This window comes from Adiantum capillus-veneris, chromosome 7, assembly GCF_014529385.1.
Source record: "Adiantum capillus-veneris isolate H3 chromosome 7, ASM1452938v2, whole genome shotgun sequence".
Classification (NCBI taxonomy): Eukaryota; Viridiplantae; Streptophyta; class Polypodiopsida; order Polypodiales; family Pteridaceae; genus Adiantum; species Adiantum capillus-veneris.
Window position 1 is genome coordinate 18393139 of NC_140937.1, and position 19776 is coordinate 18412914.

General features: G+C 39.4%; 2 protein-coding genes and 2 pseudogenes across 2 annotated transcripts; 3 read left to right on the plus strand and 1 right to left on the minus strand.

Annotated features, from left to right (window-relative positions):
- The window catches only part of LOC147453508 (uncharacterized), a 53077-nt pseudogene extending 47462 nt beyond the window's left edge, over positions 1–5615 (minus strand).
- LOC147453509 (uncharacterized) lies at positions 207–4579 on the plus strand. The gene is made up of 6 exons (XM_086517151.1): positions 207–537; positions 2332–2404; positions 2486–2575; positions 4004–4025; positions 4112–4308; positions 4393–4579. The coding sequence occupies exons 1-6, from the start codon at positions 207–209 to the stop codon at positions 4577–4579; spliced, it is 900 nt and encodes a 299-aa protein (XP_086373277.1).
- A 1714-nt stretch (positions 5616–7329) lies between the features above and the next one.
- Positions 7330–8822, plus strand: LOC147453510 (receptor-like kinase TMK4; annotated as a pseudogene).
- Positions 8823–16992: 8170 nt separating this feature from the next.
- On the plus strand, positions 16993–18274 carry LOC147453511 (uncharacterized). The gene is made up of 3 exons (XM_086517152.1): positions 16993–17591; positions 17641–17818; positions 17921–18274. The coding sequence occupies exons 1-3, from the start codon at positions 16993–16995 to the stop codon at positions 18272–18274; spliced, it is 1131 nt and encodes a 376-aa protein (XP_086373278.1).
- The last annotated feature ends 1502 nt before the right edge of the window (positions 18275–19776 follow it).

The following is a 19776-nucleotide window of genomic DNA, read 5'->3' on the forward strand; positions in this document are numbered from 1 at the left end:
ATTTGGAGCAAATTTGGTACACTCTATCAAGTTCAAACAAATTTAGGCCGGAGCTTTTCAAATGCAATGGAAGTTCACTTAAATGCGTGTTATTATGGTGTTTGGCATGAAATGTAGCGGCATTAACAAGTGGTGCAGATTGTAGCTATTGTTTGAATGATGATGATGTATAATGCTTTTTCAAATCTTTATTGATGTAGACATTTATGGCTCCCAAAAGACGAGGCAGCAAGTCAATCAAGAGAACGTTTGATTCTCCATGCATGACCTTGAGATCTGGTCCTTCCAAGAGAAGGCATCCACTCGATCAAGAGGCATCTTCTCATGCAATTGCTACTCGTAGTCCTCATTTCAAACGAGGGGGAAAGAGACGTAGGAAATGCATCTTTGTTGATGATGAAGCTGCCGTGGAGGAAGGTTCTAACCATTTTGAGAGTGGGGATGATATAAAAGGAGATGAGTCTCGAGAGCTGACAGTGGAGGTTGAAACAGGTGAGGATGTTGAAGATGAAGATTTAATAGAGTCTGATGGGATAGGTGAGGATGATGTGGCCCAACATTCTGGACACTTGGGGAAAAAAATCCCGTTGGGGATTATGAAGGATGTGTTAAGTCAATTTTACTTGAAACGAAGAAGCAACCCTCCACTTATACCTTTATGTCATTTGGTTGCTCATGAAGCTGTACGAGTGGCTACAGATTCTGCATCTTGGTTGATTACTAGTTTTGACAATGTTGCTTACTTGGATACAATGGGATCTTTTTTGGTGTCGGTGAAAGATTCCTTCGGCTCTTACATGCCTATCACTCCTCTTGTGGAAGGTAGTTGGGATCCTATTTGGCTAGCTAAGAGTGTTTCATTTGATAATCAGCTCAATAAGGAGTGGCAAGAGCTTCGAGGGCGTCTGTTTTTGGTATGGGATGGAAACCATCGGCTGAAAACATGGATGCGACGCATAAAAGAAGGTAAGAATTAACATCGATGCACTAATTGTTTGCTAGATTTAGCTGTACCTTCTTTTTGGCTAATTTGGTGTTCTTTTGTCAAGTAAGGCATGATAATGAGGAATATCATGTGAGTGTGAGATGCCAATTTTTCGAAGTAGAAAAAAAAAAGAGGCCAATCTATTGCTTGCTCTTGACACCACTAATGTGTAAGTTGTAAATTTGTGGTCTTTTTGTATTTCTAAATTAATCTCTCTTTAAACTATTATTTTTCATTTGTTTATATATTTATTATAGCATTTCACGATCAAGAGTGAAACCAAATCTTGGGCATGAGATTTGGTATCGCCAAAATTTGGTATCGCCAATAAAGAGAGAATTCTTGCACGTCTCACTCAAGAGGACAAAAAGTGGGCTGAGATAGAGATGGCAGTTAAGAGTAGATTATATCAAGGAGTTCCTCCTTGGTATAATTCTCCTTGTGTGTTGATTTCTCAACTAGTTTGGAAGGTGAATTGTTGAATTGAGTATTAACTATATATATATTTTAAGATTGTTTATGATTCATTCATTGAATGTAGTTGTGGTTATGAAGGATGATTTTAATTAATGCATTTATTTCAAAGGAAACTGCAAAATTGAAAGCTCTTGGATTAGATAAGGTGGAGTTTGAAAGGCGATTGCAAAAGGCAACTAAACAAGAAGAAGCTCGATTGAAGGATAGAGATTATAAGTTTTTGACAATTGCCAATCCAGTTCATGGAGAGGAATTTTTTGAGTTGCTCTTTGATGTGAAGTGGGATGATCCATCCATGGTAAAAATCACATGAGACAAGTTAAATGCATTGTGCTCCTCAAAACTACCTTCTGAAAGGTATCACACTTTTCATTACTTTTTTACTAGTTTTTTGTTTATGTTTTTCAATTCTAATGAAAATAGTGACATTAAAAGAGAGTTAAATTTCTACTTGAGCAAAAAATTTCTACATGAATGGTATATGAATATACTTATATAAGATGGTGTTTAAGTTTTTAATATATTTTTGGTCTATAATGAAGGAAAAAATATATATTGGAGATGATGAGTCTTACAAAGGCCAAAGATCAAGTCTTTTCCACTTTGGTGATGTGAAGCACTTTAGGGCTTACATTAGAAAAGAATTTTATTGGGCTCACATGCATGATGAAGCTTTGTTGATAATAAGAAGGTTGGAGGTTGAAGAGTTCAAATTGCGAGATGGATTTGAAGCTTTTTTCAAGGTTGTTTTCTAAACTGGTCACTTTTTCCTAATAAATGTGGATTTTATTGCATTGTTTTATGATTTGAATGACTACCATAGGTGCAATTAAGAAATCATGGCTTGCAAGCTTTTCCTCAACTTTTAGGAGATATTAAAAGTGCCGGGGACTCGTCCAAAATGCCTGAGCTACAAGAGTCTTGTAAAAGGATTTTATACAGGTGCAATTACATGATCCAACAAAGTCTTTGGCTCTTATTAAAATTATTTTTCTCAAGAGATTAAATGTTGTTATGGTGTAGATGGATGTGTGAATGTGTTTTAAATGGTACACTTGCTACTATGCCTATGGTTACTGAAGATTGGTCAAAGCTAGAGGATGAAAATACCATGTATCCCGGTTCTATGGTAGAAAAGGGTATTTCTATGTGGGAGTGCAGAATTTGCCCATGGTGGTTGGACTACCCTTTGGGGGTGATCCCAAAGCAAGAACTAGACTTACATGCAAGTAAGTATAATACTTTTTCTTTTTACATGAAGTTAATTCTCATATTATTATTATTATATTATTCTATTATGATATTCAATTTTCCTATTATCATTTAAATCCACCAGCCTTGAACTCGTTAGCATTTGATCTCTCTCTCTCTCTCTCTCTCTCTCTCTCTCTCTCTCTCTCTCTCTCTCTCTCTCTCTCTCTCTCTCTCTCTCTCTTTCTCATGCATGAAAAAATGCATAAGAAAGTATGTTCTAGTTTTTTATAAATGACTGAGTTTGTAAATGCTAAATTAATTTTCATTATATCATTAAAATTTTCTTGTGGTAGAGTTTTTGGAAGAGAATAAAGACAACGATAAAAACCAATCTGCTTCTTTAAAGAACTTAGAAGACATGGATCACAATCATGACTTGACCATGGATGGGGGCTCACAAAGAACACAAGAAAGAAATCACTCACTACCTCTTCAAAGAGAGCACCAAAATCATGCGAGTGGGTCAAACATGGGTGACCACAACAAAACAACCTATCCATTAGGAGGGCTAAAGATTGACATGCCTAAAGAAAGAAGTGAAAAAAGCCTTTCAATAGTGGTTGAGTCAGTTATGGAGCGACCAACTTCATCAAGGCGACCAACCTCATGGAATACCGGTAAGTTTCTACTGGTAAATATTTATTTTTTTGATAGTGCAAAACAATTCTATATTACTTGTAATTAAGATAAATTTTTAATGAAAAATTGTAGGCTTTCAATTTTTGACTGTGGTAGATGCTCTTCTAGTTGATATGGCTAATGTTGATGATTTTTCCATTCAAAGGTAAAAAAAAGGTTTTGTGGCTTGTGTTATCAACATCAATAGAATGTTCAAGGTGGATGGTGTACTAAGCAACAAACGTTTTGTGTGTAGCATTAAAAAAATTTTGAGCACTCAAAGTCTTGGCTTGTATCACCATTGTGGAGCACCTTGTCGTGAGGTGTTTCGTCTTATCTTTGCCTATTTCCCTACTTCTTTGTTGGTGGATTTTTTAGTCCCAATTCGAGCAGGTTACTCAAAGTTTTTGTTTTGATCCATATCACTTGAAAAACTCATTCTAAACATCTTTTCAAAGGTGGATTAAGCAAAAAGATTCCATAATGGAATATATTTTTGCCTTCTCTTGTGCAAGGTGTGATGGATGTAGCAGAACCTTTCTTGGCAGATGAAGGTTTTTTCGTGACTCTATGTCTTGCAATACATATTGGAGAGATTATTACCCATGCTATAAAGGCTGGGTTACGACTTCATCGCACATGGACTCTCATATGTAATGGGGGATATAGACACCCAGATACCCTAGAGGAGGTGAATCAAAATACCATGTTGTTGTGAAAGATTGCATTATTAACTTGATTTTGATTCAAATGTGTACAATGTATGCTTATATGTAGGTAATTGATCTCACGGTGGGAGTTTTTTGTCGAGTGGATGTTGCTATACCCACATACAATAGGGAGGCAGGGGAGAAAGTCTCTCCTCGCATGTTTCCTGCATCACGAAGCTTTTTAATGGAGGAGCATCAAGAACGCACCATTGTTCTTGATATGCCTATCAGAGGTGGAGCAGAGAGGTCACCCGACTTCTACAGGTGAGAAGACAATCATTTTAATGTAAATTGAGCTTTAATTTATAGTTTAAAAATGACTTACATATTTTAAATTTTCATGTGTAGATGGCTCCTTGCAACCTTCACGGATGACTCAGATTATGTACTAGATGTGTTTTCAGGATGTGGAGGTCTTGGCAAGGCATGTGGTGAGGTTTATGGATATTGTTTGTGCTTGGAGGGGGATGACATAGTCTATGAGGAGTGTCTCAAAAAGGTGGTTTGTGGTCCATATGTGGAAAAGAGAGTTTAGTATCACATCCATAGTTTTTTGAAACAATTATTGAACACGCTCTCTATTTTTTGTTTCAAGAATGTTGACATAGGACATCTAGGGTTTTATTGTGCATGTTCTTGAAGTGATCTTGATTGCAATGCTTTTGTGAACTATCTACTCTTTCTAACATCCATACCAAACACTAATGCAGACACCTTGTTAAGCTTTGTTTTGAATAGGGATTTCTTTGAATGCTCTCTCTCTCTCTCTCTCTCTCTCTCTCTCTCTCTACACTAGCATATTTAAAGAGACTAAGTCTGAATAAGGATTTCTTTGAATGCTCTCGCTCTCTCTCTCTCTCTCTCTCTCTCTCTCTCTCTCTCTCTCTCCTTTCTATAGCCTAGCATATTTAAAGAGAGTAAGTTTGAATACGGACTTCTCTGAATGTTCTCTCTCTCTCTCTCTCTCTCTCTCTAGCCTAGCATATTTAAAGAGAGTAAGTTTGAGGCATTTAATTATTCAATGTGAGGTGATATTGTTCTATTGAATATTTCTAAGTGAATTGCAAGAATGTAAAAGATGTTGAAACAAAATGGAAAAATGCTTTAAATAAAGCAAAAAGCTCAAAATAGTTTAACATTTCATGAAAAAGCTCGAAATGAAAAGCTCGCAAAAAAAAAGCACTCTAAAAGATGGGACATTTCAAAATACAAAAGATAAACCAATCTTGTATAGGCTTTCAAAGAAGGTAGAATTTAATGTACTGCAAGCTTGCCCTTTGCCTTTTGAGAGAGATGGTTGGTCGATAATGAAGTTCGGTTCACTGTACACACTACGCTTGCAAGAAGTTCTCGGCGTGCTTGCAGATGACTCACTCACATCAATCCGTACACATTTACATTTGTAAGTTCCACTTTTTGGATGTACAAAATGTGCAAGGCTAACATTTTTTCTTGGCTCTACGAAACGAATATGTTCAAGTAAGAACACCAAAAGCACGAAGAACACCATAACACCCATACTCCATACCGTCAATCTCCATGCTTTGTACGCCACCACGGCTATAGGCCATATTTCAGCACGCTTATTTGCTTTGTCTACATGACACAAACAAATATTAAGACTGAGAACATTTTGCAACTATGATTCTATCACCAATCATCCAAACTAAATTTACAAAGAAAAGGGGATCAGAAAAGGGAGAGGGGGGGGGGGGGGGGGGGGGGGGGGGATTCAATGAAATTTTGAAGCAATAAGAAACTATATTGCAGCACCGATCCAACATAGAGTAGTGACACATGAGACAAATAGTAATGGAGAGAGCACGGAAAGTGAATGTCATTTTCTTTTAGCAGACTGGCTATATTGCACCACCAACCCACCATAAAGCACGAGACTATAAAGAAAACCAATGATGCACAATTTACATCTTTTAAGATCAAACGGAGTTAACAAGGAGAGAGAGAGAGAGAGAGAGAGAGAGAGAGAGAGAGAGAGAGAGAGAGAGAGAGAGAGAGAGAGAGAGAGAGAGAGAGAGAGAGAGATGGAGATGGGGGGAGGGGTGGCAGAAGAGGGAGGGAGGGGGGAGAAAGAGCGAGGACAGGGGAAGACCAGTGCAAGATGTAAGGTTGCAATGCTAAAGGCACCGAGGTAGAGGAGAGAAAATTTCACTTAACACACACACACACACACACACACACACAGAGCGGGGAAGAAAAAGGTGGGGGGTGGGGGATCGACACTGGGAATGCCTCAAGAGGCTCGTGACACACGGTGAACCAACATTTTTGAATCACACGAACATTTTTTAGACAGAGAAGAAGGAAAGAAGAGGGACAAGCAGAAAGAAAAAGGGGGAAGGGAGTGCTCAATGTGAGCTGAGCATGTTCACACATAGCGTACATGACAAAACCCCACCCTCAAAGTCCCTTAAACAAAAAACACTAAGCATTGCACACGTAAAAGATCATGCACAAACGAAGGGACACAAACCAAGCGGACACACAATAAACAATGTCCCGCAAAAGAAAACACATGACTAGAAGTCCTTCAATCCACAATTGCTGCATATCTCAACCAGCCCGCCTTTAGATCCCTTTACCACCCACTCAATTGTCAATGGCCACATAAGCAACATATGCAAGTGATAACGTGAGACAGAGTAAAACCTAACGATACAACCATCAGCAACAAACCTCTCCAAACACGACAATAAATGAAAGAAGAAGCCCCAAAAGCCGAGATGGACCACGTGCCCATGCATCGAAGTAGTGGACACAAGAAGTACTAGCCTACAAAAGCAAGAAACTTATCACAACATACCAAAGTTAGGATGTCCACATGTCCCTATTAAAATCCAAAACAGAAAAGCACATTCGTGCCATCTATAAATCTTTAAGCATGCTTCAAAAACTATTAGAATGCAATCAACAGCATGGAATCACACTGAGATTTTTATAATAGACTATCTATACACATAAATATATAAGCATTGTATGCATCTTTCTGTGTAAAACATTTTCATGTATTTGTACAAGTAAATGCACCTCATCGTCAGCAAAAGAACACATTCCTGCCATCTACAAATCTTTGAGCATGCTTTAAAAAAAAAAACAGAACACAGCAAACAATATGATTCAAAACGTAGTCAACAGCATGGAATCACACTGAGGCCTTCGGCAAACCTTTCACGTAGCAATGCACCTAACCACCAGCAAAAGAAAAAGGGCAAATGCATTACGAGCACAAGCTCGACTGTAGGTTGTCCCACTAGAGAAATAAGAACCATGGGACCGCCGTTCATGCTGCACTTGAAGTGTAGCTTACAAAGAAATCCCGATCGTCCACCCCTTCCTTCTCTAAGTGGACTATGTAGCCTACAATGCTACTTGAATGACAACAACTTTGACACCATTCCGTGGGATTTCTTCAGCAATCTACCAAGTGTCAAGTAGTTGTGCATGCACAAAAACCTGCTTCTCAATTCCTCATCTGCCGAAGGAGGTTGGTCTCTTCCTACACAGTTGCGAGCATCGATTTTCCTCACTAATCTTGCCCTCACTCATACAAGCTTGGTGGGTAAGATGTCTTTATTTCTAGGTAGCATGAGTAGCTTGAGTGTGTTGAGCCTTGCCTATAACAAGCTAGGAGGTGGAATTCCGAGTGCCTTAGGCCCATCGAGCTTGCAACGATTCCAAGCAAATAATCAATTTGGATCGAGGCTCTCAGACAATCTGAATGACGTTGGAAACATGATATCAAGTATTATTCCTCCAAATTTGACAAAATGAATCCCATCGAGTGATCTCATATTGAGCGACAAAAATTTAGTGGGTCCCATCCCCCCTTCATATATACGACACTACCCCTCATCATTTTTGATGTGGAGAACAATTAGCTTGATGTTACGCTACCGCACATAGGGGCCAAGTTCACATTCCACAACAATCTGTTTTGCCAAGAGACGATGGGGGTGGAATTCCTAGGTTTTCACATTTCTTGATTTCATTGGTTCTATTAGTTACCCAAATAGGTAAGCTCTTGGAGTGGTGATAATCCATGTGCATCCTAGATCAACATTTTATGCAACTCTAAGGGCAATGTTGTGGTTATTAACCTGGCCAATTCTGATGTAATTAACCCAATCATTGCATAGCTAACATCCCTCACCACTTTGAAGCTGAATGATAACCACCTCGTTGGTGCGGTGCCGTCGGCTCTTGCTAGCCTTTCTTTCTTGAAAACCTGGACGTGAGCAACAATAACCTCACTGGTCCATTACCAAAATTCACTCACAATGTTGCCATTAATACTGTAGGGAATCCATCCATCAACATGTCCATTTCTTCTTCATCTAATGGACCTGCAAGTAGCAACAAAGGCAAAGGAAAAAAACATGGTTGCCCAATGCCATACCCATCGCAATTGCTATTATCATGACCCTTATTTCTCTAGCCTCTATGATGGTCTGCTACCATTGCAAAAGAGGAAATGATGATGAAAAGAGGCCCACAAACTCCAAATGGAAATCATCAATTTTAGCACAGAATTTTACTTGGGAAGGGGAGGCTTTGGCTCTGTGTACAAGGGGCGTCTTGATGTCGGCACGGTGAAGAGAATGGAGATAAGTGTGATGGCTTGTAAGGGGCAAAGGGAGTTCCAGTCAGAGGTGAATTTGTTGTCTAAGCTATAGCACCGGCATATCGTTGCAATACTTGACTATGAAGGGCCATGGAGACCAAGGGCCATGAACTTTCTAAAACAAGCGGTGGGTAGCTAGATAGAAGGAAAAACCCTAGCTCTTTCTAAAACAGCTCATGCAATGTTATTTGGAGAAAAAAGAGATTGTAAAAAGGCCCCTTGATGGCGGGCCAAAAACCATGAGATGGCACCTCGAAAATACAAAAAAAAAAACCTTATGGCCATTAACTCGTGCCAGCCACCTCAATTTACGACCGTGAGGTGGAGGTCCTCAATGGAGTGTTAAGTGGATGAGGGGTAGAAGCATAATACACAGGAATGGTCTCTATTGAACTTTAACTACACGTCAAGTATTCATTGGGCAATCCCCTTATAGCCATGGGTGCAAAACTCCTCCCCATAGTCCTTGCCTTAACGACAGTGCCAATAAGGGCGGGTTCAGACAGCAACAACGGAAAGCGCTCCCTTTTTTCCACGCTACTGGGAGTTTGTCCACAATAGGTAGACAAAGACAATGTAGCATCAAATGAGTTACAACGTGAAGGTTTGATGCGGGCCTTTCACGTCGTTGATGCGGGTTCAAGCTCTAATCTCTAAATCTATGCTGAAAAGTGTGCCCAATGCGCATGTGACACGTGGAACCACGCCCCTTTGGAGATGCCTTTTGTCGGATCATCTAAACCCATCCTAAGGACAAAATGCATGTTCCTGTAAAACTTGAAGAATTTTGTCTATTCTTCTTCAAAGAAAGATCAAAATCCAGCCAAAAACTTTCAATTTTAGTTGGTTAAAAACACATTAAACCTAGTGTCTTGAACTACTCATGCTTGGTTGGCCTTGTCGTAGCAAAAAACAATTAATTGGTTTGCATGCTTCACTTGGCATAATTCCAATCATCCATCAAAAGAGGCTCGGACGATGCAAATGCATGCCATGCTTTTTTTCATTGCAAGTGTCCATTGTCCAGTGTGTAAAAAGCTTTTTAAATCTTGGGCTAAATATTGCACAAACAGAACGGCCTTCCCTATGCTTTCAATCCGTGATGACAATGGCAGAGTCAAATATATACAAAAGGAGCTTGGCTATGAAGCTAAGTTGAAAGAATATAAACAACAAAGAAGTGGTAATGGTAGACATGATAACAGAACTAAACACGACAAGTGACACGAAGGAGCTTGGCTATGAAGCTAAGTTGAAAGAAGATAAACAACAAAGAAGTGGTAATGGTAGACATGATAACAGAACTAAACACGACAAGTGACACGATGGTAGAAGTTGTTGTGAAGAGATGTTGATCAAAACGATAATGGATATTGCAGTAGACATGATCCACATGAGAGAAGGTATAAATGACTAAGATACTATGATAGAGAGGATGAATATAAGGGTTCCTAACCACTAAAGAGAATGGGTTCACTTGAGAGGTGGGAAGCTAAGTAGCTAATAGCGCAAGGGGTCTTGGATGATGCAAGCTTTTCTCTTGAAGCATTGCTATACCATTGAAACCATAGCTTGGTACATAGCATAGGACACTACTTGTTGTATTTGAAAGTGGAACAATAATGTTAGCAACTGATTGTGAATTAAGGTTTATAGACATCTCCATATCTTAAACAATGAGTAAATCTTGTTCCATTTCCATTTTAATAATCTACACCATGTAGCACCAAAGGAACAAGGTTGCAACACATAATTACTCTTTGTGCCTCACACATGTAAATATTGTTAAAACATGTTGAGGGGTTATAATTTATAGTTGTCTGTAGCATGAATTCATATTTTTGAAATTTAACTCGGATCTTGAGTCATTGGAGGATATAGATAAAGAAAAGAAACAATACTTTTAATATTGTTAGAGATTTGAAGGATCTTTAAAGGTGATTATGAACTTCAAAACCAACAAAAACCAAGGTACTAAATAGTCACCCAATGGAACTTTGGTATAATGACTGTAGAACATGCACTCTAAAAGCTCACTCACATCTTTGATTGAACTCGAGATCAATAACATCCATTTGAGTCCAAATGAGGCCCAGCTGAGTGAAATTGAAAGCAATTGTATCCAACTAAGTGTTATTGAGTATTTTGGTGGATTTGGGAACAATTAAGCACAAACAAACCAATGTGGATGACAAGTAGATCTAACTAGATGAGTCTAACTAAGTATTGTTAGAAAAATGAGTGCATTTTAATTCAGTTTTGTGTAATTGAGGTCTTATAAAATGTAAATTAAGTCTTGGTTTTAGTGTGCTCAAATGCGGTTGGGCCTAGTTGAGTCTATCTAGGTCCATACCATGTCAACATTGACTCAATTGCACCCAAATTAATGCAATTGAGCTATGTTGGACCACACACTTGCAATTTTGTCAACCAAGGCAATATCTTCCTCCCATTTACATCAAGGCAGTGAAATTGAGTCCAATTTCCACATTTTGGCTCATTTACTGCAATCGAGTACAACATTTGGGTGTAAATTGACTTCTTGAGAAAAATAGAGTGGGGTGCAATGAAATCTAGCTAAGTGCAACTAGATTCCATTGAATTGAGCATTGAATGAAACTTACTACATTACGGTGATCCATTTGCATGCAATTGATTGAAGTGATTACATCGGTGCAATATCCAATTGCAATAGTGTGTAGCTAAGGTTGCATCTAGTATCATTGAGGGTGAATGATGTTTTATCAAGTGTAATCAAAATCTAGCAAAGTACATCATGTATTTGATAAATTGTATTATTTTGAGTATCGGTCATTTGAGAGAATTGGATCCACTTGATTACCATTGGCTCAATTTAAGTCTATTTGGTCATTGATAAAGTACATCAAAAGCTAACTTATAACCACACAAAATATTTCTTTTAACACTATTTGTTTCCAAGACAAACAAATCGTCTCACTTTGTAAGAAGTCAGTAAGTGGCTTTTGGCACTGCTCAAACAACATTATTCTTGAGACATTGTCACCCATTGTCCTTGACGTTAAGACCCTAAATACAATTGAGTCCAATTTGGTGCAGTAAATTCTATTTGGATTCTTCTAAAGGGAGTTGTATATATTACTCATTAGATTCGCTTAACACACAAGATAAAGGTAAGTTTTATGTAATGAACACTCTAGAATTATCCAATTTGGTACATCAAGAAGAAATTCGACTGCAATGGTTTGCAATTATCTACATTTTCACCTAAATAAGTACAATGGTTTGGTATTGGATCCAACTTGAGTTGATTCTATTGCAAATGGGCCAATTTGAGTGTGATTGTGTGACATTATGCCCAATTGGGTACATCTTTAGGAAATTTGTATCCTATGTGGTCAGTATGATGCAATTCAATGCAATCACACGTAATTGATATGATTTAGTGCTATTAAGGCTATTAAAGCCCATAGGTATATGTATGATGTAGATGTATGAGTATCGTGATTCATGACTCGTGATTTGATTTAATTAACAATGACCATATCCAAACAATTGTAATCAAGTGCCATTCAATCCAAACTTGTCTTTTTGATAGAAATTGATTTTAGAATTAAATCAATTTTGATGTGAATATAGTTAATGTGTACCACTTCGAGACTCAATTGGACCAATCTGATATGTAATTTCGGGACTAATTATCACAATGACTCACAAATGTGTGCAAGTGGGATTTATTTGTAGTAAATTGAATTCAATGCAAAATGAAATCAATAATTCAAAAAGTAGGCACCAAGTTCACTTCAAAAAGGCCCTCAATTGGATCAAAGTGCAACAACTTAGAAACAAGAAAGTCTCATTATCATCAAATGGGCACAAACAAGGGCAATGAAGGAAAAATTGATTGAAATAGTGCTTGTATGCAAGTTGGATCACAATATTTCATCTTATTAATGTGCACCATTTTCACTCATTTCATCAGTTTGAGAACAACTCGGCCAATCATTTGAGGAAAAATATTGGGGGAAATAAGGGGAAACAAAGTCCGAGAGAGGTGCGCAAAAAAGGTAATATGGTAAAAAAACTTTAGTTGCCTAAAACTTATAGATTTCATGCATCAATGGCACAAATTATAACATTGAAGTTGATTGCTATGAGTCATGGCTTGATGCAAGTGAGATTCATTTTTAGTGAATTGAACTTGATGCAAAATGAAATGCTATTAAGGTCAATTTGCACTTAATTGTGCTCAATGCACAAAACGGATACAATTAAGCGTACTTACATCCATTTTGCACTTGATTGCATTTAACTGGATCTGACAAAAGTTCCGCTTTTATACCATCTAATTTTTTTTTGCATGGAGTGTAAGTGGGTGTGGAATTACACCCAATATAGTCAACATTGAGAAGATTTGGGACCATGTGGTGTGCATTTGTATCTTGTTTAACTTTGTCACACTAAAACAAAATCAATATAATCGATTTGTATCAATCATATGTATATTGAGTCATTCAAGACTTCAAATAGAATCCAATTGGAGGAAAAAGTATTAATATATGATAGAATTCTCTAAATTGGATGAACTTAAGTAGAAGCAAGCCATTTTTATAGCAATTTCATCATTTTCAACTTGTACCATTCTTTTTTCTTGAGCCTAAACCTTGTATATGTCTTGTTCATGGACTAATTTCGCTAACAATCTTTAATTGGTTCAACCATATTTACTGATCATAATTGGAATACCTTCTCAATATTAGTGTATTGATGGTATTAAACTGCTTTATGGTAAGTGCATGGCATCTGAGACTCAACTAGTTTCAAATAGCAATGAAAGTGATTGGAAAAAACAATATCGCTACTTCCACCTAGCTACTACACTTAGCTACCATATGGTAACTCCATAGGGAGGATGAACTTGCTACTTCCACCTACCAACTATGCTTAGTGTTGGAATTAGGGTTGCAGAGAAACGCACACATCTTGGAGAAGACAAAGGAAGTTCAAGGCACACAATAGAGAGTGTGTTACTTAGTGTGCAATGGAAAGATAGATAGCCCTAGAGTGATGGGCGTATAAACAATGCTCGGGGGGAAAAACCTCCTAAAGAGGGAAAAAAATGCCCCGGCAGTCCTAGTGTGTTCACACACATCACTACCACATGTATATGGTAACAAATCTCCCCTGAAGTGATGCAGTGAACGAGAGCTGGCACATGAGTAAAGGGAAGTGCCATGCCCTGAGGACATGATCATCCCACACAGGGGAGTAAGCCCAAAGCTTTGCGGAAAGCTTCAAGCTTCTCACGAGACAATGCCTTTGTGAAAATATCTGCAAGGTTGTCCTGTGTTGGAACATAAGCCAAGCTGATCTCTCCTGTTGAGAGCCTCTCCCTGACATAGTGGTAATGCACCTTAATGTGCTTTGTGTGAGCATGAAAAATTGGGCTCCTTGCAACTGTCAATGCGCTCTGACTGTCAGTGTAGATAGTGTTGGCAGTGTCCTGTCCAACACCCAAATCATCCATAAGGCGTCTGAGAAATACACACTCAACCGTAGCTGTGAAGACTGCCCTGTACTCAACCTCACAACTCAAAGTGGCCACAGTAGGTTGCTTCTAGCTCATCCATTATATGCATGAACTGTTGAGCATGAAATAAAAAACAGTCGTGGACACTCGTGTATCAAAACAACTAGCCCAATCTGAGTCCCAAAAAAGCATGTAGATCTAGTGGCAATGATCCCCCCTTGGGATAAAACAAGCCAAGATGTAAAGTTTCACTCAAGTAGCAAAAAATTCATGTTGGCAATCTGCCAATGCTTAGACCCTGGGCTATGCATAAATCTACTGACATGTGAGACTGTAAACTGAATATATGGCCTTGTGTTCCATACAGAAATAAGGCATCCAATAGCAGTTTGGTAAAGAGTGACATCAGCATCATGAATACTTGATTTCAAACCTATTTCCATGGGAGTGGCAATAGGTTTGCAATCCTGAAGTCCAAACTTACATAGCAATGTCTGTATGTAACTTTTCTGACACAAGGTAATACCACCATCACACTGCTTAAACTGTATACCCAAGTAATGATGCAACAGCCCCAAATCTTTCATCTTGAAAGTAGCATTCAAATCAGCCTTAAAGTCAGCAATATGTCTCTCATTTGGTCTAGTGATCAGCAAATCATCGACATAAAGAACCACAATGAGAAGTACATCACCCTCACGCTTTACATACAATGTGATTTCTGTTGGACTGTTACGAAAGCCTCGTTTGACCAAATGAGTGTCAGCTTTCTCATACCAAGCACAAGGAGATTGCTTCAACCCATACAAAGCCTTCTTACATTTGCACACTTTGTCCTCTTGTCCTTTTATGACAAAACCGCGAGGCTGCGTTACATAAACTTCCTCAAATATGTCACCATCCAAGAAAGCAGTAACAATGTTTGATTGATGTACATCCCAACCAAAATGAGCTGCCAATGCACATAGAAAACGCACAGTAGTCATACGACAAGTGGGAGCAAAAGTCTCTTCATAATCTATGCCTTTTTGTTGTGCATAACCCTTTGCAACAAGTCAAGCCTTATGGCGGATCGATCTCACCATCCGGCTTGCATTTGAATTTGTAAACCCACTTCATACCAATGGCCTTCTTGCCACGAGGCAAATCACATAAAGTCCATGTGTCATTTTCTATAAGTGCATCATATTCTGATTGCATGGCAGCCATCCAATTTTCTGAATTCTATGCTTCATAAACAAACAGAGGTTCCTCAACATCATGTAAGCTAGACACAGCCAAAGCATAACAATCTAATGCATAAGATGCATGGCGAGAGCCTGAATGAGTACGACTAGACGAAGGTGCATCCAATTTACTGTCACACAAAGTGTGCACCAGCCATTTTGGCATACCTCTAGCCTGCTCATTTTTCAGCCCTTTCCTCATCAAGTACATCATGTACATCTGCATCAGTATGTGCCCACGATTTCTTAAAAATCGTGGATTAACTGGAATCAAAAGAGATCGCAAGCAGCGCAGCAAAAGAAAGAGATCGCAGGCAGCGCAACAAAAAGTAAATGACTGGTAGTGATTCAGGTAGCACAACAAAAAATCGATGTGACTTCCAGTGATTGCATGGAAGCTTTGTGGTGTCTGGCATCTCAAGTACATTACAAATGAAATACAAATCGTAGGTTTGCAGGTCAAAGGCAACGGTGACAGTAGTGCAGCCATCGCCAAGCTCTCTCTCTCTCTCTCTCTCTCTCTCTCTCTCTCTCTCTCTCTCTCTCTCTCTCTCTCTCTCTCTCTCTCTCTCTCTCTCTCTCTCTCTCTCTCACACACACACACACACACACACACACACACACACACACACACACACACACACACACACACACACACAGGGTGGTATGTACCTACGATCGAGAGATGTAGGGTTTTATATTTTCTTGTTGAACAGAAATTTGCAGCACCTATGATTGATTTCTGCAGTTTTCCATGTGTGCAGAGAATGTGTGTGTATGTGTTAGTGAGAGAGAGAGAGGGAGAGATCAAATTTTACTCGCAGAGTATGCGTATGATTGATTTTTGCAGTTCGTCCTGTGTGCAGAGTGGGTGTGTGTGTGTGTTAGTGACAGAGAGAGAGGGAGAAATCAAATTTTACTCGCAGTGTGTGTGTGTGTGTGTGTGTGTGTGTGTGTGTGTGTGTGTGTGTGTGTGTGTGTGTGTGTGTGAGAGAGAGAGAGAGAGAGAGAGAGAGAGAGGGAGAAATCGATTTTTACACCAGCGGTACTGTGTGCAGAGTGGGTGTGTGTGTGTGTGTGTTAGTGAGAGAGAGAGATAGTTTGAGAAATCAATTTTTACAGCAACGGTACCATCGCAGAGTGTGTGTGTGTGTGCGTTAGTGAGAGAGAGAGAGAGAGAGAGACAAATTGGTTTTTACATCAGCAGCTCCGTAAAAAGCTTTATGTGTGTGCTTGCTTAAAGCTTTATGTTCTTTTTTTGCTTTAGTTAGAGAGAGCACGCATACACGATGGCTTCGTTGAAAAAGAGTGCGAGAGGTGCGTCCAATAGCGTGGGTGAAGAAGGCGTCCCCGTTAAGAGGAGGGGGCGTCCTCGAATGACCGCAGAGGAGAGGTCCTCAAACGAGTCGAAGAGGCCGAAGAAGTTAATGGAGGCGAGTGTGACAATCTCTGTGACAAGGGAGGACATAGATACATGTCTTCTTCCACGTGTTGACGAATTCTTGTAGAAGGAGACATTAGCGGGGATGTGCGCAGTGGAAAGAGGAGGCAGTGTATTCCATTTGCATTTTCAGATGGTGGTTCGTATGCTGTCGTCATCTCTTATTGCCATCAACAAGAAGCTGAAGTCATACTTGGGTTGGGACAAGGAAGGTTCGGCAGGTGCGAACATCCTATGCAGAGCTCTAAAGCAGAAAAATATGCATACCTTCCAGGGGATGGTAGGCTATTGCATGAAGGATGAAGGTGAGCCGCACTTCCAGAAGCTGACTCACAATGTCACTGTTGATGATATCAACAAGGGCGTAGAGTTGTATACCCTTTACGGTGTAGACGACCTCACGAACAGGGTATGCCTAACTTCAAACAATATTTTTGACCGTGCTGCAATGTATTGGAAGTTCAAAATGCGGCACCCTCTAGGGAACGATTTCTTGTCCACCTTGCACATTATGGTGCGTACCGGAAAATACTACCCTTCATCGTCATGGATCATTCCTTACCAAGGCCGAGGAATGTACCTGAAAAAGATAAGAGTGATGTGGTGTTGCATGGCTTTTCCCTCAACCGTGACTTACCAGGACATAGTGAGCATTTTTGTGGCCAATGACTTGTACGCCAATGCACAACCACGAGCCGATTGGTTTAGGTCCCAATGGGAGGCTATAGAAAGGTTAGCATCATATTATTCTGCTTTCTTTTCCATGCGTTCATTGCTTTAGGTACTTGTCAGTGTCTGTGATTAACAAGGAGCTTACCGATACGACCGCATTTAAAGAGACCAACGTGGACGATCCAAAAGCAAATGTTGTTATCATTGATGACAGTGATGATGACGACGAGGGCACACAGATAGGCGATGATTTCATGCCTCTCGTGCATCGCACAGAGGCAATACTTGTTGCATCTTGAACGTTTATAATTCATGACTGTTTCTTTTCGTTGAACCACATTTTTTTGCCGTTGGATTCTAACTTGTTGGGCTCATTCTTTGTTATGCAGATCGTAATGGAGGAGGGGGGTCATTTGAATGCTGTGGAGGCCACTGACACGCAGGACACGTTCGAGGGAGTAGAGGAAGATCTTGTTGAAAGATTAAAGGAAATCCTGCTACAGATTTGGACTGAGGTCCATGGCCATGACAATGGCACCCTTAAGTTCTTCATAAAAGAGTCTGTAAAGTCAATAAAAAACGTAGTTCAAGATTGTCAAGTAAATGTAGCGGATATCAAGGTAGCTGACCTAGAGGAGCAAATAGTGGCATTGCGGGAGGTTTCATCTTTAAAAGTGCAATTGAATAAACTGAATGCACTTGTGATAAGACTGAATAATGTAATCGGACGTTTCCGTTCATGAATTTAATGTCATTGCTTATCCTTATCTATAGGATGCGTAATTGTCTTTTCTGTTTACTTGTCATTACAAATGAACTTCAATTTATGCCTTACCAGTTTTTATGAATTGTTGTTTGTTATGGTGTTCCTTCATAAGGTTGGATCTCATGTATCTGCTCCATGTGAAATTGTCGCAAATCTCGAATGACTAGTTTTAATGCCTACTAATATATACTCTTGTGTAAATTGAATGGATTGTCACAAGCCCACTCTCTCTCTCTCTCTCTCTCTCTCTCTCTCTCTCTCTCTCTCTCTCTCTCTCTCTTCACCTTCAAGATTCCTTGGCATCTCCAAAGAAATGAACTCTTTTACAAGTCTACCAGTATGTACCAGTAATAGGCTAATTTGTAACATTTTCAGAAACCCCCATAGGCTGTACATTTGCCTCATTGGAACTTACATTCGTATTTCCACCACTAGAAAGAGGCAACATTAAAGTGCCATAAATGTCCTGTGAGCTTACATTACTGTCTCTAGTACATGAGAGCAAGGGCTAAACAGAATCTTCCACAAACACTACATCCCGTGAAACCAGAATACGCTTTGTTTACGGATGATATAACCTGTAACCTTTGCTTTCAACAGTATAACAAAAAAAAATACATTTGACAGCCTTATCATCCAACTTTCTGCGATGTGTTTGTGGCACCAAAGCATTTGCCAAACAGCCAAAAACACGCATGTGCTCAATACAAGGCTTTCTATCGTGCCATGCTTCATATGGAGTAATAGACTGCAAAGCTTTCGTAGGACACCTGTTTAGTACATAAGTGGCACACATGATGGCCTCAAGCCAAAAAGAATGCGACAAAGCTTGACTTTTGACCATACATTGTGCCATTTCCGTAAGTGACCTATTTTTCCTCTCAGCAACACCATTTTGTTGAGGTGTATAAGGCACTGCACATTGGTGTTTTATCCCATGACTAGCCAGAAATGCATTAAATTCATGAGACATATACTCTCCCCCCCTCGATTGGAACGGAGGGTGCCCATACTACATTTCGATACATTTTCAGCCATAGCCAGAAATTTTTTGAAGCACATAAAAACTTTGGACTTATCTTTAAGCGGAAATACCCATGCATGCCTGGAGTAATCATCAATGAAAGTCACGAAGTACAGGTAATTACCCAAGGATGGAGTTTGCATGGGCCCACAAACATCACTATGCACAAGCTGTAACCTGCATGTGGCCCGAAATGAACCATCCTTTGGAAACTTAGAAAGTGCGGCATCTTACCTAAAATACAGCCTTCACAAACATGTTTGACAGGTGCTTCAAGAGGCGGCAAAGAAGCAACCATATCAGATTTTTGCAAACGCAGCAAACTGGCAAAATTCAGATGACCAAAACGTGCATACCAAAGTTTTACATCTGAAATAGCCCTTGAATATGCAATAGCATTTGCAAAATTTTGTCCACACTTGCCATACAAAGTGAGCTTATACAGCCCACGGCAC